The sequence below is a fragment of the Octopus bimaculoides genome, chromosome 4 (assembly GCF_001194135.2).
Source record: "Octopus bimaculoides isolate UCB-OBI-ISO-001 chromosome 4, ASM119413v2, whole genome shotgun sequence".
Classification (NCBI taxonomy): domain Eukaryota; kingdom Metazoa; phylum Mollusca; class Cephalopoda; order Octopoda; family Octopodidae; genus Octopus; species Octopus bimaculoides.
Window position 1 is genome coordinate 58,330,549 of NC_068984.1, and position 20,639 is coordinate 58,351,187.

At 34.5% G+C, this 20,639-nt stretch overlaps 1 protein-coding gene across 2 annotated transcripts in view; it reads left to right on the forward strand.

Moving 5' to 3' along the window:
• Nucleotides 1–20,639, forward strand: part of LOC106877357 (polycystin-1) — a 144,523-nt gene that overhangs the window by 108,375 nt on the left and 15,509 nt on the right. For both annotated transcript variants that reach the window (XM_052967101.1, XM_014926242.2), the window contains exons 21-31: nucleotides 284–409; nucleotides 1,473–1,598; nucleotides 4,505–4,601; nucleotides 5,609–5,685; nucleotides 6,946–7,191; nucleotides 10,638–11,028; nucleotides 12,530–12,792; nucleotides 13,292–13,519; nucleotides 15,674–15,775; nucleotides 17,035–17,150; nucleotides 18,646–18,811. In XM_052967101.1, the coding sequence (XP_052823061.1) occupies nucleotides 284–409; nucleotides 1,473–1,598; nucleotides 4,505–4,601; nucleotides 5,609–5,685; nucleotides 6,946–7,191; nucleotides 10,638–11,028; nucleotides 12,530–12,792; nucleotides 13,292–13,519; nucleotides 15,674–15,775; nucleotides 17,035–17,150; nucleotides 18,646–18,811 (1,938 nt within the window). The remainder of the gene's footprint in view (nucleotides 1–283; nucleotides 410–1,472; nucleotides 1,599–4,504; nucleotides 4,602–5,608; nucleotides 5,686–6,945; nucleotides 7,192–10,637; nucleotides 11,029–12,529; nucleotides 12,793–13,291; nucleotides 13,520–15,673; nucleotides 15,776–17,034; nucleotides 17,151–18,645; nucleotides 18,812–20,639) is intronic.

The window sequence follows — 20,639 nt, forward strand, 5'->3', positions numbered from 1 at the left end:
TATATATATGTACATAAGAAACAAATAACAACAGATAGATAGTGGCTCACTCACTACAGCTGTTCTGGACATGATTTTATTGATAAATAGAGTTATTACATCATGTTAAAAAACCATTTTCATCAGGTGAATTATATGCACAGATTAAACATTTTAAAAATTCCAGAATTCAAGTATGTGGCATATGTATTATATTACAGACTTCTCTCAGATTCTACTTGCAGAAGTCACATGTCCTTGCAAACTTTTTTTTTTAATGTATTCTTCATTTTTGCTTTTACAGGGACGAGCAAAAATGGCAGAGGCACTAAACACTATTACAGTTTCAACTATGTCCGGTATACAATTGACATCAAGTACTTTGTCAGCTGTATGTAAATACACAGAAGAATGTGGGAGAGAGGCTCAGGTAAGAGTGCTTGGATCAATTAAAGTTACAAAGAAATTATTTATTCACATCTCAAACATTTGATGTCTTCAATGCCATGAACGATTCATTTATGCTAAATGGATCTAAAATTTCTGTTGTTTAATCCTTTCACCATACTCTAGAAATAGAATTCTTTATCATGTTCTGTTATTTGAGCCAATTTTTATTTTCAACTTCAATTTTACATTTCAATTCTCTTCTGTTTTTCCATTAATCTTATAGCTTTATTCTACTTAGAACCATTGACAAGCATGAAAAGCAGCAGAATCACAGCTTGGCCAAAACCAATATGATGTTAGTCCACCAGGCAAAGAGCTGTATGTTCTCATGAAGTACTTGGTTTTGCTTCGTTTCTAAAGTCAGAAGTCTTAATTACACTTATCCATAAACAAGTACCAAAAGCATATGGCTTAGAGGTTGGTTCACGATCATAAGGTCATGAGTTCGATTCCCTGCAGTGCATTGTGTCCTTCAGTAAAACACTTTATTTCATGTTGCTCCAGTTCACTCAGCTGGCAAAAATGAGTAGTACCTGTATTTCAAAGGGATAGCCTTGTCACATTCTGTGTCATACTGAATCACCTGGAAAACTACATTAAGAGTACATGTCTGTGGAGTGCTCAACCACTTGCATATTAATTTCACAAGCAGGCTGTTCCGTTGATTGGATCAACTGGAACTCTCATTGTTGTAACCAATGGAGTGCCAGTTTATAAATAGGTACCACACAGTTTACAGTACAAGGAAGACTGCATTTATGTTCACCAATGAACTTGAGGAAGATTATGTGAAACCACTATTGAATCTTAGAATATAATCACCAGGTCAGCCTACTCCAAGAATCTTGGCCATGATTATAACTAGGTCTTCTCAGATTATGACAAGATTTTGAGTATGAGGTCCTCTGTACAGCTGGTCAATGAGTATTAGGCATTTAGTTTCATGTGGAAAATATCATCTGGCAAGTATTGTTAATTGAATTAATTTTATCCTCCAATGATATTGATTGTATATCTTATTGATTCAATTTTTATCATTCCAGAAAGCCGTTATAACGAATATTGGAAAGATGTCTGAAACTTTCAAAAGACTTGGCAAAGATACTCCAAAAGAAGAATTAGCTGTTGCAGGAGAATCCTTAATGGCTACTATCGGACAGGCTCTTGAGGTGATTACATTTGAAATTGAATTCTTTAGTCATATCTGTAATCATAAAAAGAAAAAAAAAAAGAACTCAATGAAAATAGTTTGGAAACAAAATTATTTTAACCTACAAATAATTTTAAGGGTTACATATGTATGTTTGTATGTATGTATGTATGTATGTATGTATGTATGTATGTATGTGTGTGTGTATGTGTGTATGTGTGTATGTATGTATGTATGTATGTAAATATATAACACACATATTTACACATACTTAATGGGCTTCTTTGACTTTCCATGTACCAAATCCATTGGTAAGAATTTAGTCAGGATGCCATGCAGTGGGGCTGAACCTAAGGCTTCATGGTTAGGAAGCAAATGTCTTAATCACACAGCCATGCCTTTACCTAGTAATACATAATTTAAAAATATAGATGTGCATTTAAATGAATTCAATTCATGATGATACTCTTAAATCATGAGTGATCTTATGTGCTACGTGTTTGATTCTTATTCAGACAGAAACATAAGGACTCTATTGCATGATAAATCTGTGTCATTACATGAATAATTCCTCAGGAAACTACAGGGGTTGGACAAAATAATGGAAACAGCTAGCATCATGGCATCATAATTTTGAAGTATCTATAAAACTGTCAAAAGCTTGTTTATTTTTATGTTTTTTGATTTATTATGAGTGTTGCTTAATATGTTTTGCTAAAATTGCTGTTTCTTTTCAGATATCATCAGAAAAAGGTATTTAAAATTCATTAAAATGACAGATCTATAAGCCTTGCAAAGAGATCAAATTGTTGGTGTTCATATGGCAGGCGCTAGCATAATGAAAACAGCCAAAATATTTGGTGTAACAAGAAGTACTGTCTCGAAAGTAATGATAGCCTTTGAGAAAGAGGGAAAAACCTCCTTGTCAAAAGAAAACTCTGGAAGAAAACCAAAACTTACAGATAGGGACCGTCGGACTCTTACGAGAATTGTTAGAAAGGATCACAAATGTACAGCTCCCAAAATTATTGCAGAGCTTAATGAATACCTCAAGAACCCAGTTTTTACAAAAACTGTTCAACGGAAGCTGCCCAAAGCTGGATTTCATGGCAGAAAACCACTACTTTCAAAAATGAACGTTGTAAAGTGTTTAGAGTGGAGTAAGAACTTTCAGAATTGGTCCCTAGAGGAGTGGAAGAATGTTATTTTCTCAGACGAGTCATCCATTACCTTATTTCTGACCACTGGCCGAATTTATGTGTGGAGACTGCCAAAAGAAGCATTTGACTCAGACTGCCTTCTTCCAGCTGTTAAACATGGAGGAGGATCTGCGATGATCTGGTGGGGCTATATCTTGGAAATCCACCAGCCCAATGGTTTCCCTTCATGGCAGAATTAATAGTCAACGCTATTTGAGCATTTTATCGGATCAAGTTCATCCTATAGCTGCAGAACTGATTCTGGAGGGAAACGCAATCTTTCAGGATGATAATGCCCCAAGTCATACAGCTAAAGTTGTTAATGAATGGCACGAGGAACATTCTAGTGAAGTTGAACATCTTATCTGGCCACCACAGTACCCAGATCTCAATATTATTGAATAGTTATGGTGCATTTTAGAAAAACAAGTAATGAGTCAATATCCTCCACCATCATCACTACAAGAACTGGAGACTGTTTTAGCTGAAGAATGGACAAAAATTCCTTTGGAAACAATACAAACTTTGTACGAGTCCATACCTTGTAGAATTCAAGCTGTAATTACTGCCAAAGGCGGTCCTATTCTATATTAAAATAAATTTGTTTGAAATTTTAAAGTGTTTCCATTATTTTGTCCAACCCCTGTATATTGGCAATTAACTATTTATATGGCATAGAGGCTATTCTCAGTTTTGAGGTGGACAATGTCACATGTCAGTCACCATAGTGATGAGCAGTGACCAAAGTATAGCTGATTTGTTGCACTGACAGCATCATGCGGTAGTCACCAGGACTAGATTTAATCAACCTTACTCTGTGACTTAGTCCAGGTAACTCAGTTTCTTCAGGATCAGGCTGGAGATCGATTTTCAATCTCCAGCTGGAAAAGCCAACCATCAGATCAAAATTAAATAGTGAGTTGGCACTAATATCAGTAGCATGACACAACTGAGCACCAATTTATGGAAGTGATTACACTATACCAGGGGATCCTGACCCAAATCTAATAACTTTCTATAGGAATATTCATTGATTCATCCTAATAGGATTACACAGGTACTGTGATAGAGAGGTTACTTCAATCAGTGTAACTCTTTAACTTCAATATGCTCATAGTGATCCTGATATCTTTCCATCACTGTCATGACTCAAACCAGTGTAATGAAATGTGTCCCTTTTGAAAGAAATGAAAGAGCAGATATTCCACTCTGTCCAAATACAATGCTCAGGCATTATGGAAGTGACATAAGTATTTGCTGATTTTCTTCTTGACCTTTTGTCAAGAGCTTCTTCTCAACTCATATTTGCCTGAGCTGGCCAAGCTATCCTACTTGTAACCTTATCTTAGTTCCTATCCATCTGGAGATCTAGATCAAATCAGATCCTAAGCAATTTAACTGGTCCATCTGGTACCTACTGATGTTGTTTGGCAATGTAGACCTGTTCCTTTACTATGATGCCAACAATCTTAATTTCCATAATATCTTTATTCATGGACACAGAACTGCATTTCAGTTCAGTTGGAATGCCTCTATCTTAAACTCACTCTCCACTTCAATTATCATTATAAATTTGTGATATGCATGCTTTTCCTAAAGGTATTAACTTTCTCAAGTAATAAAGCAATAAGCTGGAACTGATCCTGGATTATTCTACTTATCTAATTTTTTTCCACCACTTGCAAGTCTCTAGTGGAACAATAATAATAAATTTTTGTTTATGTAGTCCGTGAATTCTCACATCACCAATCCTATTATTTCTGACATGGAATCTGTTGCTGATATTATGGTGTATGACACTGATCTAGACAGCGAACAAGAAAGTAAGTATACATATTTCTCAGATAAGTTATATTAGTTGTATCTGTGGTTTTCCTAGGTTATTAATTTGACTCCTATGTGTCCTATCACCAGATAGAAATATGGTGAATAAAAGTGTTGGAAAAATCATTTCAAAGAAAAGTCTGAGTTCAATTCATAGCAAAGGATGCATATCTCACACCTGTGTGTGTGTGTGTGTGTGTGTGTGTGTGTGTGTGTGTGTGTGTGTGTGTGTGTGTGTGTGTGTGTTTGTTTGTGTGTGTGTGTGTGTGTGTGTGTGTGTGTGTGTGTGTGTATGATGGTCTCTTAGCCTGCTAATATTTCCTTGACCGTCACCCCAACCCCACACCCAGCACCACCACCCTTCTCCGCCTAGCAGAACTCGTCTTCACCCTCAACTGCCTTACGTTTGTGGAGGAGATTTACCAACATATGGCTGGCATCGCTATGAGAAGCCATAAATTTGAGCTTGAGATCATACTGGTTTGATGAGTCTACTCTACCATACTGGCTCAACATAGCTTAACAGAGGGTTCAGTTTTTTATACTCTTACTCAGAAGTATTGAAGTCAATTACATCAACTTCAGTGCTCGGCTAGTATTTATTTTACTGACCCCGAAAGGATAAAAGGAAAAGTTGGCCTCGGTGGAACTTCAACTCAGAAGGTATGGATGAATGAAATACCGCTAAGCATTTTGCCCGGTGTACTAATGATTCTGCAAGATCACTACTCATTTTATATCATGAATTCAAATCCAACCAAATTAGACTTTGATTTTTTACCCTGTGTGATTGATTAAATAACAGTAATATACAAGGACAACTTGATCTATTATTTGAATATTGGTCTTGTAAGAATTTCAAGTTAAATTATGACACTTTCCATCTTTTATTGATTATGCTTTATTTTGAATTGCAAAAGAAATCAAATGTATTGAAGCATTTATACCTATTATTATATTTCCTATTTCAAACCATAATTTTTCACATTTTCTATACTTTTATTAGCAATTTCATCTCAAGATCCAGAAAGAGGATTGGATGAATTGAAATATGTAGCTAATAAAGAGTTACAAACACAAGAAGTAAGCAAACTTTGACATAAAATGTTTAACTATCTTCTTCAATCATTTTTATTTACCATCATTACCTGTAAGAGTTGTGAATATTCAAGCCTATCCTCATTTTCAAGGTATCAAGGAATTAGACACATAGTTTATCACACCAATGAGGGAGATAGTATGTGGTTGCTCAGTCTGCTAAAAAAAAATAGCAGCCAAGTCTTTAAATTACATTCTACTATCTTAAAGGACACAATGGATTAGGTTGATTAAAGTGCACTATACTGGAAAAATAGTGAAATTATCATGGCTCGACTGCCCTGGGTCAAAGTCTGCCTGAGAAATGCCAACTTTTGACTAAACAACAATGATAATATCTTGTTTCCCTTGGATAGAAGGACAGTTTATAGATTTTCACTTGCAAGCTTACAAACTTTCTCGGCAATTATAGAGTGCTCTCTCTCTCTCTCTCTCTCACACACACACACACACACACACACACACACACATACACTCACACACACATACACACACACATGTGCACATGCACACTCTCCCTTCTTACCACTGCCTATTTACAGTTACTTAGTGTTTGACAGCAAGAATTAAATGCTTTTGCAATGGAGGTGGTCCAGTACTAATAATCCTTTTTACTATCAACTCAAGGTATAAAATTTTTGCAGGGATGGGTCTTGTCAATGTTATCAACCCCAGTACTGCTTATTTTATTGACCCCCAAAAGAATAAGAGACGAAGTCAACCCCTATAGAATTTGAAATCAGAAGGTAAAGATAGATGAAATACCACTAAACATTTTGTCCAACATGCTAATGATTCTGCCAGCTCACTGTTCTTTAGGTCAATACTTAGATAAAAAGCATCACTTCTCTGGTCTGTCAGCTAATATTCATTTCCCTACAAACTATATCCACAGTAAACAGTGAACTCTCCACTGCAAACTGACAAACCACTTATCAAAAATACAGTGCTACAACTAAGAGTGCCACAAAAGGGAGTTGCTTTTACTCAGTGATAGCTATTTACAACTAGGCTGACTGAGCCATTTGTAAGGTGTGACAGATACAGTACAGCATGGTTTTATGACACAATCTGTTGGTAGTGGAATTTGCTGTTTAGTTAGCTATATTTCTCATCTAAGCATTGTATTATTTTAATGTCTTGAAATATATTTTCCAAAATTTCTCAGTTGCACAATTTTGCATATCAAAAGTTTGATTTCTGATCCATTTAAATTATAAAGCAAATTAAATATTTACTCCTTAGGCAGCGAAAGAGACTAAAAAAATTCGAGATTCTATGAAAACCATTACAAAGACACTATCAACAGCTCTGGTTCCAGGAGATGAGCCTTTAAACATGTTTACACCTAAAATGGACATTTCATTATCAAAATCTTCTGCAAAGTCTCTGAGTGATACGAACTTTGGAGAAGGCAGAGGAGAATTCTCTCTCCCCGATTGGTGTAAGATGAAAGCAGAGTGTGACCCAGAAGACATTGTTTCACTTGAAGTAAGAATTTATTATTATGTTCATGTCTATCAATGTTTACCAATTCTATTTTAAATTTTAGAATTATGTTGTATTTGGATATATCATTGTGAGTGAGTATGTCATTATCTGGTATAATACTGCAGAGTGTTATAGCATAGCTGATTGTTAGACTAGAATAGTAGAAAATAACATGGTCTATTACTATATTATAGAAGCATTTGTTTCAAATTTAGTGTATCAACAAACATCAGAATAGATACATTATTTACATTATTTACATTTGATGGATATTTGTCCTCATCTTGTTTGTTGTTAATACAACGTTTTGGTTGATATACCCTCCAGCCTTCATTAGGTGTCTTGGGAAATGTTGAACCTCGGTTCTCATTCCTAAGGTATTTTTCGATGTTATTATTATTATCTTCATCAATTAGGAAAATAATCAGAGATGATGATAGAAAGAGAATCCAACAAGATCTAGAAAAGTTGTACATGAAAGAATTTGAAATGGTGAAGACACACCAGATTAAGTAGTTTATGAAACTCAAAGGTCAAAGAATGAAGACTGAAGTCCCACACCCACCTGTGAAAACAGTAATTACTGTAAGTTGCCGACATCTAGAAAGCTCTGAAGAAGCAGTACTGAACAAAGGTCTCAACTTTGCGACAACCATCAAGCGCATTCCATACTTGGACATAACAGCCCCTATTGAAGAGATAGCCATAAAGATACCAAAAGCTCAGGGAGTTGAACTAAGGTGGAAAGTGAGATAGGTACTAGAAAAAGCGAAACTTCTCAAACCAAACATCACTAAGGAAGAAAAGTTCGCTATCATAAGACTACAGAGTGACAATTCCATCACAATACTTCCAGCGGACAAGAGAAATGCTACAGTGGTGATGAACAAGTCTGACTATTCTGAAAAATTGGCAAGTCTTATTAGTCTTACAGCAAAGAAAAGAAAGACCAAACTCTGAAAACAGAGAGGAAGTTGTCACAGATTTTGATCAAGAACAAGGATCACTTTACACCAATGAAGTACAGACAACTGATTCAACACTACAGTAAACTACCACACATGTACGGTCTCCCTAAGATTCACAAGGAGGGTATTTCATTAAGACTTATAGTGAGCTGTAGAGGTTCAGCATGTCATCCACTGAGCCGCTTCCTTGTGGACATAATTAATCCATTAGCAAGAAAGTCAACATTGTTCGTGAAGAATTCCATCCACTTCACAGAATTGATCAAGGATAGCCCCATTGAATCCAACCAGATGGTAAGTCTAGATGTGATAAATCTGTTCACCAAAGTCTCAACTGGTGAAGCACTATCGGTGATTCAAGAGAAACTAGTGACAGACACCCATCTAAAAGAACGCACTAGTATACCAATAAGAAACTTGATGGAAATGTTGACCTTCTGTGTAGGAACTATCTACTTCAGTATGGACACTGATATATATCAACAAGAGGAGGGTTTAGCTATGGTTCACCATTATCACCGATAATAGCCAATATATACATAGAATACTTTGAGAATTTGGCTTTAGGATCAACACCACTAAAACCAACCCTATGGCTGCGATATGTTAATGATACCTTTATACTCTAACCCCACCAGAAAGATGTCCAAGTGCTGTTAGATCATGTGAACTCAATAAAGCCACCCATACAGTTCACAATAGAAAAGGAAAAAGACAATCAGCTAGCATTCCTGGACGTATTAATAACACCAAGTATGGATTCAGGACAGCCGTATACCGCAAGTCAACCTTCACTGGATGATACCTAAATTTCAATTCCCACCATCCATACAGTGTAAAGAGAGGTATTGCTCAGTGCCTAAAACATCATGCAAAGAATATAAGTAGCGATCATGATACACACCATGAAGAAATAATCAAGCTCAATAACAATCTATTAAGCAACAATTACTCCAAAAACATACTATCCACTCCAATTATGGAAGAAAGAGAGGATAAAACCAGTAAACTGTCCACAGTCTGTCTTCCTTATGTGAAAGGCCTCTTCAAAAAGATACAAAAGATATGTGGCCCATATAACATCAGGACAGTATTCAAGAGTAATACAACACTTTGCAAATATCTCCTTTGAGTAAAACTACCAATAGAAGAGAATATGACCAAAGACTGCATGTATTCCATCCCATGCAGCTGTGGTAGGTTATACAAAGGCAAAACATGCCGCCCCTTCAAAATAAGGGTAAATGAACATTGCAAAGATGTGACACATGGAGATATATTGATAAATCGGGTATAGCTGATCATGTATGGAAAAATGGAGATCACCACCCCTTGTGGGATGAAGTTAAAATAATAGACAGAGAACACCACTGAAAAATATGAAAACTAAAAGAAGCAGCACATATGCTAGGACACAACAGCCTCCTCAGCAGACTGAGTGTAGATATGAGTAGCATATGGAAATTGGAATAAAAGAAGGATAGGAAAATGTTTTATGTTATTTGAAAGAGAATTTTTTGCTCTACAAGATAATGTGTTTCGATTGTTTGATTTTATTGATTTTTGTGTATTTTCATATCATTAAGATGGAATATGAAGTGGACAAAACTGAGCATTTTCGGCACCATTTGCTTTTTTGCATTTAATCAAGATGTTAAGCTTGCTGAAGCTGCTCATGAGATTTGTGCTGTGTATGGAGAAGGAGCAATGCCTCGAAGCATTTCAAAAATGTGAATTCTGGCCTCAAGGTCAGATCACACATCAGTCAACCAATTGAGTTTGATGAACCTTGCCCATTGGGTGAAGGTGGTTCACCACAGTTTTTTTTATCACAATCCATCTACTCTGCCAATTCTCTGGTTGTTTGACGTGGATTTTCATGAAGAAGTTGATTCAGTCACTCTTCATCGAATTTAATTGGTCAACCAGTGTGTGATCTGTCCTTGAGGTCAAAATTCCCATTTTTGAAGGGCAAAAACCAATGGCAGGCAGTACTTTGAGGCATTGCTCCTTCTCCATACACAGTACAAATCTCATGAGCAGCTTCACGGGCTTAACATCTTGATTAAATGCAAAAAGCAAATGGTGTCGAAAATACTCAGTTTTGTTCACTTGACATTCCATTTTAATAATCTGAAAATACACAAAAATCAATAAAATTAAACAATCTAAACACATTACCTTGTAGAGCAAAAAATCCTCTTTCAAATAATATAAAACACTTTGCCAAGGCATTTTATTTCTGCATGCAATTTTAAATTTGGAAAAACACTCATGAATTATTTCTCAACCCAATACATGTAGAAAATAGTTTTGATGTCAATGTTCTCAAGAAATTTTGTTTCTTATTTAGTCTTTCTTAATAATTAAAATCTGTTTTTTCCTCATTCATTTTACTTGAAACTACCAAATCTGCAGATCAGATTTATCTGTTATAATTTTGTCTTCTGATGTAAATTCTTTTCTCTCCCCACCCAGGTCATGGCAACACCGGGTAATATATTCAGTTTTGCTAAAAATAAGGCAGCATCTGATGTTTCTGGAACTATGTCCATAAATTTCATGACTAATGATAACAATGATATTTCCATATCCGACACAGCAGAACCTATTGAAATTGTTATTCCCAGAGAAAAGACATTTAAAGTAAAATCACCAGATTTTGTCAACCCAGTTTTGGTGAAAAATGAAACATTGTTTTACCATACTTTTTGGGCAAACAACACAAATTCATCACTTCATATTGAAATAAGACCTGATAATGCAAGTGTACAACTCTTGGTATTTGTGTATTTTAATAATACACCCAACAACACCGAGCAAAATTGGGAGCATTTCCAGATGATTCCTTCCAGTATGGAGCTGGCTGGTAAGCTAAATAATTTAGATAGTCTTTATTTGGCTAGTAGCAATGTCAATATACTGCAGTCATGTGTGTTTATGTATTTATAATTATAAAAAATATTTTAGTAAACAAAATAAATAATGAGATAGCTATTTTGTGTTGTGTTTAGATGCAGGTCAGATGTGATCTAACTAATGTATGACCAAAGACACATTAGCAATGACCATCCCATCTTCTATCTTTCTGTATATTAAGGACTGCATTGTCTAATGTGTACTTATTTTAAAAGTGATAGCTTGTTATCTGAGGGTGATTTGGTTCCTATGCCAGGAGACAAGCAACCATATATGTAGAGGTTGTGCTGTTGGTCCAGTAATGGATTAAGTACTATAGATGGTCTGTGTCAAGATGAATCAGACCAGAATTAAAAACTGAAGTGGTTTACGTTGTTGTGCCTATCTAAAATTGTTACTGTCGTTTAGCTCCAAGTCAGCTTTGGTCAACCATACATCAAATATGACAATTTCATCCCCATCCCTTTTTTTTTTATCAAGTATAGAATGTTTATGACTATATTATTCAATGTGTCCTTTTTTAAGTCAATAAGATATGATTTGATGGAAATTTAGCTTCTATTTCTACCTTGTTGAGTTAAAGGCTCCTACATCAGTTAGTGCAGTGATGAACAAATATAGGTTCTCCTTCTGAATGTAGGGCTTCCTTCAAATATACTGTCTTTGAAGAAAGCAGTAAAATTTCAAAATCATATGTCTTCATTTAGTATATTATTCAAAATTTGTTTTCATTTTAACTTAGCAAGTTTAATAAAATTATAGAACTTGATCCACATACATCACCATCTCAAAATATAGTAGTCTTAGTTTATTTACTTTTAACTTCCCAGTTTAGTCTTGACTTGCATATTTTGCTAAGACTAAAATGGGAAGTAGTAACTAAATATGTTAGCTAAGACTAAAAGAATCACCATACTTTGAAATAGTGATGTAAGTGGATTACATTTTACAATTTTGCTAATGGATTTTGAAAATTTAAGTGAAGAGACATGAAATAGATTTTGAATGATTGCCAAGTGAAGAGATAATACCTTGCATATGTCATTATTATTTTCTAAAGAACTGACATTTTGCTCTAGTCTCATGGATTTAAGTGAAAGAGTGATAAATCTCTCTCTAAACTGGATGCTAGTTTGTTGGGCAATAAATATGCATGTGAAGTGTTAGTGCTTTCTCAATATCTTTTTCAATGTCACTCAGTAGAAATTTTAAACTTATCTCTATCTGAACATTAACATCTAGATGCCATCAAATGTGATGTGGGAAATACTATTATGTTTGGTTTAGCATTGTCATCAGTTTTGTATACCTAAAATACATATTGTACTATACAATATAATTTCACATAATCTAGTCTTTTTTACCAGCCTCTTATTTATTTATTTTTTTTGTTGACTAAAATATTTTCAAATTTTGAGCACCATTTTCTTTGTGATTGTATCTGCTTCCAGAAAATTACACAGATGGAAGCTGGCCAAATCCATACATGTTATTTGTCAGTGATATGATCGTTGGCAATTATACTGGTAAAATCACTTTGGGAGTTAGACAATTGGAAGATGATGAAATGGACTTATATGACTCAAATGCAACCATACCTGAGTTTAAGCCCCACACAGGTCAATTTACAACCAATTACACCTTACGGACATTCACATCTGGATGTCTGTATTTCAGTGAAACTAAAACAGATTGGGTTACTGATGGATGCCATGTAAGTTGCAGTGGTTTATAATCAAAATAACACAACTGCATGTTAAAATCTATTTCTACTTAATCAAAAGTAAAAGAGATTACTTTCAAAATGCAATCTATTGTAATTTGATCGATATCAGATCTACACTTGCCTGAAAGTGGTGAAGGCCATGTCACTTGAAGGAAAGATGCAGTGAATGCAGGAGAAAAATGCAAAACTTCTTAAATAAAATAAATTAAAGTTTTAATCTTTTTTTAATCAAGAATATGAAAAATAAAAGGAAAAAACTAGAGAATTATCATTTTATTTTTAGTTCAGATTCCACAATTATCTTCTCTTTCTTTCTTTACATTAATTATATTTGTTTGAATTGATTCGCTTATAGGATTCTTCCAATTTTATCTACTGTTTTGTTATGTACGTCTGCTACTATGCTTCAATGCAACAGTATTAGATTAAAACATTATATGATTTATATAATTTCTGTGATGAACCTGTTTTATTTGTTTTATTTTAGGTTGGTTATAAGACTAATTTGTCACGGACACAATGTTTCTGTAATCACATGACTGCATTCTCAGCTGGATTGGTTGTTGCACCAAATGCAATTGACTGGGATCGTGTCCTGAACAATGCAAGCTTTGCAGAGAACCCAACACTATATATTACACAGATTATCATTCTTCTTGTCTATCTTGGTTTTGCCGGGTGGTCCTTCTGGCAAGACAAAAAGGATACAGAAAAGGTTATTTTAAAAATGCAATTTTTATTTGGAGATAGAACCTTTATATTTAACTAGTTCTCATATAAGCAGAATGAATGGAAGAAATATAATATAAATATATATATATATATATATATATATATATATATATATATATATATATATATCGATTTAAATATGATAATGACCTATGATCATTTCGATGCGATATCCAGATTGATTCATGCATATTATAAAATATGGGATACTGCATCTCCTCAGGGCCTTATAAATCGATATAAATACAAAAACTCACTTGTGAGTATTTTGCTACGTTTGATAACAGATACAATATTTTTGCCAAATTTTGGTATAAAAATATATATAAATACATATATACCATATATATAATATGCATATATTATTAATGATACCAAAAATAGAAATATTATTTCTAGATCTCTCTAAAGGAGACTACGGCAGCAGTACTGGGTATTAATAGTTATCATTAATAGATATCCTTATTATCATATGTGTGTGTGTGTGTGTGTGTGTGTGTGTGTGTGTGTGTGTGTGTGGTATGTGTGTGTGTGGTGTGTGTAAGTATATATATATATGTACGATTAGAGGTTGTGTTAATCTCATGAAGGGATGGTTTCATCCAAGGAAATACTGGTTCAATAGCCAGTATTTTTGGGGAGTTAATTTCCTTAAAATAATAGGTATATATATATAAAAACATATAGTTTATATTCATATAAAAAAAGGAAAAAAATGGAGATTGGGAAGTTAATATTTGTTTATTATTAACAACAAATTGATATTAATAATAAACAATTATCAACTTGCCAATCTCCATTTTCTTTTTCTTCTGATACATATATAAAATAAATAGAAGTATAAACAAGTTAGGCAGGTTGATATACAAAGAATATTTAATTTATTAAGTACAAAAAAAATGTACATGTACAAAAAGGTCTAACTTACACAGGATAGGAATGATATTGAGAATTAAAAGGGTTGAGAAAAAAGTGTTACCAGTCCAATGCCTGTTTCTGGGGGCTTGGTGGTCAAAAATAATAATTGTAAATAAATTCTATTGTTGGATGAGATGAGCCTCCGTTTTCAGGGAAGAAATCCTATATTTGAGGTGTTGACAGAAAGGAGATTAAGGCTGAAGATGGAGGCTTGTCTCATCCGACAATGGAATCTATTTACAATCATCATTTTGAACCACTGAGTACCCAGAAACAGGTGTTAAACTTGTAACAATTTTTTCTTCAACCCCTTTAATTCTCAATATCATTCCTATTCTGTGTAAGTTGGACCTTTATGTACATATACATTTTTTGTATTTAATGTATTAAATATTCTTTGTAACTAAAATGTTAGCTAAGACTAAAAGAATCATCATATTTTGAAATAGTGATGTAAGTAGATCACATTTTACAATTTTGCTAATGGATTTTGAAAATTTAAGTGAAGAGACATGAAATGGATTTTGAATGATTGCCAAGTGAAGAGATAATACCTTGCATATGTCATTATTATTTGTGTGTGCATGCACATGTGTGTGTGTGTGCACATGTGTGTGTGAGTGTGTGTGTGTTTGTGTCTCTTTGTCCTCCACCACTGCTTGGCAACCAGTGTTGGTGTAACTTAGCAGTTTGTTTGGCAAAAGAGATTGATAGAATAAGTACCAGACTTTAAAAAAAATTCTGGGTTTGAGATCATTCAACTAAAAATTCTGCGAGGCAGTGCTCCACCATGGCCACAGTCTAATGACTGAAACCAGTAAGAGGGAAAAGAGTAGTACTTTCAATGATTCAAGGGCAAAAATAGCAGATAGATATTATATAACAATACTTTGTATGAAAGAAGAGAAAAGCTAAATTTCATTAAATTATTGTATTTTCCAGCATACACATCAAATTAGTATATATGGTAAACAGGAAGTGTAAACATTCAAACATTGTCACTATCTTTCCAAATCATTCTGCATTTCACATGAAATTTTTGGTCCTCCAAAGTCGTCTTGGTATAAAAATCAATCTACCTTTATTGGCTGTGAATTTTGGTCTGAAGAATTTGACTTGTATGATGGGAAATACAATATGCAAACTAGTTTTCATAATCTACCAAACAAAATATTTTCGAGTTATTTAATAATCATACTTTTCATTTTGATCTCTTTAGCTTGGATTAACACCATTGAAAGACAACAACCCAAATGATAAATATTACTATGAAATCATAGTTGCCACTGGAATGGGCAAAGATTCTGGAACAACATCAAAAGTAAGTTATTATAGATTTAACATGATGATCATTATGGCACATAAAAAGCACCCTTTGAACATTGGGCCTCACAGAGGCAGTGACAAGTGACCGAGACCTTTGGTGATATACTGTGTTTGAGAAGACCTGTGAAACCAAGTGAGATCGTTGTTGTAGCTGATGCCGGTGTTACATAACTGGCACATAAAAAGCACCCATTACCTCTTGGAGTGGTTGGCATTAGGAAGGGCATCCAGCTGTAGAAATCATGCCAAATCAAACCGGAACCTGGAGCTGCTCACCAGGTTCAGTTCCACTGTGTGACAAGTGTCTTCTACTATAGCCCCAAGTTGAATAAAGGATTGAGTGGATTTGTTAGATGGAAAGTGAAAGAAGCCTGTTGTGTGTGTGTGTGTGTGTGTGTGTGTGTGTGTGTGTGTATATATATATATATATATATATATATATATATATACACACACACACACACAGATAGATAGATAGATAGATAGATAGATAGATAGATTGACGTGAGTGTGTGTGTTGTGTTATTGTCTCCTTGTCTTGACATCATGTAATGGTTGGAAATGAGCATCAACATCATGCAAGTGATGCCCTTCATTTGCAATATTCTGCATAAAGATGTCTGAAATAGAAAGAAATATTACCTTGCTTGGAAACAGGTTAGGTTTGGCAACAGGAAGGACATCATCCTGTAGAAAATCTGCCTCAACAACTTCTGTCCAACCCATGCAAGCATGGAAAAGTGGGCATTTAAATGTTATTGTTGTTGTTGATGACGATAATGATGATCATGATGATACAAAGTAAATTTAATATGGCTGCAACCATTTTTATTTCTAAATCACTTTCAGCAAATGACTGAACTTGTATATATGGTTGCAGGTTAAAGAGAAGGAATCTAAAATTAGTGTTACTGATATAACATAATGATATCCAGTAGATGATTTTTTTTTATCACATGGTTAAAAGTTATATTTTCATTTTAGAATGAAGGGAAAGGAAGACCTGTCAAATTGTAATTGTTAGCTTGTCTTCTGTATGACAGATTAGGTAAAGTTTGAGGCACAATGAATTAGGTAAAGATGCTCCTCTGTGAGAGTAGTCAAATGCAGATGACCTCAACCAATGGAGAACAGCTGCAACCAACTTCCTGTGCATTCTGCGCTATTTGTGTATTTGTAGTATATATTTGATGTAAAGAAGCTACTTTGTTTTTATATCAGTCTTATGGGATACTTTAAATATTTTAATTTCAGGTGTATTTTATCCTATCTGGAGAATATGATGAAACAGAAGCAAGGTCATTAACAGACGATAAAAGACAGATTCTCCAACGTGGATCAGTTGATGGCTTTCTGATGGCAGTACGAAGGTTAGTTTCTAGAAATCATTTAAAAACTATGTGCACATAATCTTCAGGAAATTCACTGAAGCACATCCCCATTTATAGACATTACAGTAATCAATGTTCTATTCTAAAGCAGTAGTTAGAAATGATTGAGCATTCTTAAAATAGTCTATTTATAAAAGAGTGACAGCTTAGTAAATTCTGCTGAATATTTGATGAATCAGGATGGGTGCATGCTACTCAGTTGTGAGCAGATGTGTGCAGCTTTCCAGCAGCAATTTATGTGGATGTTTGAGGAGTGCAATGGGTTGATGATGGTAATGAACTTGAGTTAATACTTGGACAGGTTACTGCAGTTCTCAGCTGCAGATGCAAGGTTCTGTGAAAAGCTGATAACAGCTGCTGAAATATGTGAGGTGATGAGCAATTGCACAAGCTGCAAATCACTTGGTTTGGATTGTTTGCCTTATGAGTTCTATGAGTTTAGGCCAAATTTGTTTGGTAGCCTCTTGGCAGATGTTTACCAAAATTGGCGAACAAAATGGGAGAATTCCTAGTGCTGTTAACCAGGGTGTGGTAATGCTGTTGAGGAAAGACACTGACAACGTTATTAATTTCATTTTTGCTATGAGTACCAGGGATACTCTAATGTGAGAGAACATTAACATACAATAAGAATTAATGTTGATCCTGCATTCCATAATTAGGCTATAAATGTTTTTTTAAGCTAACACCAAATATTGCATAGGTAATTCATAATCCACTCAGCCTCCAACAAACTGAATATTCTACTGCCAGATACCATAAAGTCGATTACTACAGAACAAATAAATCAATGTTTAAGAGAAATAATCCTAAGAATTTGTATAATGGTAGATGAATGGCTAACATCTAAATATGTTATAAAATTTGATAGGCTTATAATGTCTTATCTATCTATCTATCTATCTATCTATCTATCTATCTGTCTGTCTGTCTGTCTGTCTGTCTGTCTGTCTGTCTGTCTGTCTGTCTGTCTGTCTGTCTGTAAAACGAGTTTGTATTTATATGTGTTTGTATGTGTGTATGTATATATATGTATATGTGTGTGCTATTTGCTGCATAAATATACATTAATTTTAGCACTTTCACTGAAGAAGTACGGATGGCAAATTAATTTATTTGCACATTGATGCAGAAACTTGAGTCTGAGGGTAACTACAAAAAGTATTTTTATTTTCATTCCCTTTGAAATTGCTCTAATTTGTGGTTTGGGCTTTAACTGCCCTTTCCAGCATGTAAGGTCACCTCTTTTGTGTATAAATATATAAATTGTTTGTACACTATTTTATATATATATATATATACATCAATAGATAAATGATAGACAATGAAATGAATGACATCCTTTATTTAAAATCACTACAATTGTTTTAACGCATTTTTACACCTGTAGTACATTAGTGAGTTATTGTGTAATCATTATCATCTATCCAAGGTATAGTTGTTGTAGTAACTTTGTATATTTTATATATCCTAGACCACTTGGAGCACTGAGCTATGCACGTATATGGCATGACAATTCTGGAAAAGGAAAATTTGGCTCATGGTATCTTAAACATTTCTTGGTACGAGATCTTCAAACTGGAATGAAATATCATTTTATAGCAAACAAATGGCTTGCTGTGGAAGAGGATGATGGACAGGTAAGTTTCATTGCATCATTTGATCCTTTTATTTATTATTATCCACAAACATACATGTTTCTACATAGTCACACATATATGTATGGAGCTATCTATGTACAGACATAAATATACATGTGTTTATATATGTCTGTACACATCAGTGATATTACAGGACCCTGGGCAAATCAATGTATTGAGCACTATGATATTTATTTATTGACAGCATGCCACAGCATACTTAGATCAGAATTGGGCCCCCCCCCCCAGACCTGTGAGGCTACAGACAACAGCAGTGTGCCTATGCTTTAAGGTTACACTGGTACACATGTGTTCCCAGTAATACATCCTGGTATGTGTATTTTGTGGCATGTCATCAGAAAATGATCTATGAGCACATAATGATGACTATAAACATGATTAGAAATTTCACAAAAAAAAAAGAAGCAAAATAAATGCATGTGAAAATTACACACACACTCATAAGTATGTATGTATGTATTATATACATGTATATATATATATATATATATATATATATATATATATATATATTTTGAGGCACTCCTTCAGTTACAATGAAAAGGGTTCCAGTTGATCCAATCAACAGAACAGCCTGCTCGTGAAATTAGCATGCAAGTGGCTGAGCACTCCACAGACACATGTACCCTTAACGTAGTTCTTGGGGAGATTCAGTGTGACACAGAGTGTGACAAGGCTGGCTCTTTGAAATACAGGTACACCAGAAACAGGAAGAAAGAATGAGAGAAAGTTGTGGTGAAAGAGTACAGCAGGGTTCACCCTCCCCCTACCCTTGTGGAGCTATAGGTTTTTTCACTCAATAGACACTCACAATGCCCGGTCTGGGAATTGAAACCACAATCCTACGACTGGAAGTCCACTGCCCTAACCACTGGGTCATTACACCTCCACTATATACGTGTGTGCGTGTGTGTGTGTGTAACAGATGAAGTTTGATTTGTAAACAATACAATGGATGTAGAAGTTGAAGTCGAGGGTCACCAGTTTGTAACGGTTGGGTTAATTAGTTGTAAGCGATGCTTTGAAATGTGTAATGGCAGAGGTTGATTTGGTACACAGTAGAATGGATGTAATCTGTTTGTAAAGGATTGGTTCTTCCTTGATTGCTATTATGTAAAGATGAAAGAACAGTGATTGAAGTTGTGAAGAAAATATTTATTTACTGTTACATCGAATATACCTTGCCTTGACGGGCAGGTGATAAAATCGTAAAGCATGTGAAGTAAAGGTAGATATCATAGATTTTCTTTGTATAGTTGGTGAGTAGTAATTATGGAGAGAGATAGAGTGATGTTGTAAGAGATAATAAAGTGAGCTAATAAGAGTGAGAGAGTGTGGGACGAAACAACTGCTTTGTTAGTGAGTTACCATAGTTGTCATTTTTGTGCCCTTATCTTTAGGGACGACATTTTGTTCAGTCGGTCAGCCAGGCTCCATTCTCACTAACTCACCAACTCGAGTTGGTGACTAACTGGTTTTTGCTTGGGGTTCTTGCCTTTATAACTGTCCAGGGGGATATACATATCGTTGAGAACAATAGATTTCGTTGGTGGTACTTGTTATCTTAATTCTAGCTTTTGTTGGTCTCGGAGAAGTTAGAAAGGGTCGAGTGGTAAAGCAACCTGGAAAATGTAAAACTGCTGTCACAGAAAAACTATTGTTCCACCGTGAGAAAAGTACTGTTGAGGTGTTAATTTAAATTTGGCTAAGGTTGTGCTCCAGCATGGCTTCAGTCAAATGACTGAAAGAAATAAAAGGAAAAAAAAGAAAATATATATTATATAAGAATATATATATATTATATAAA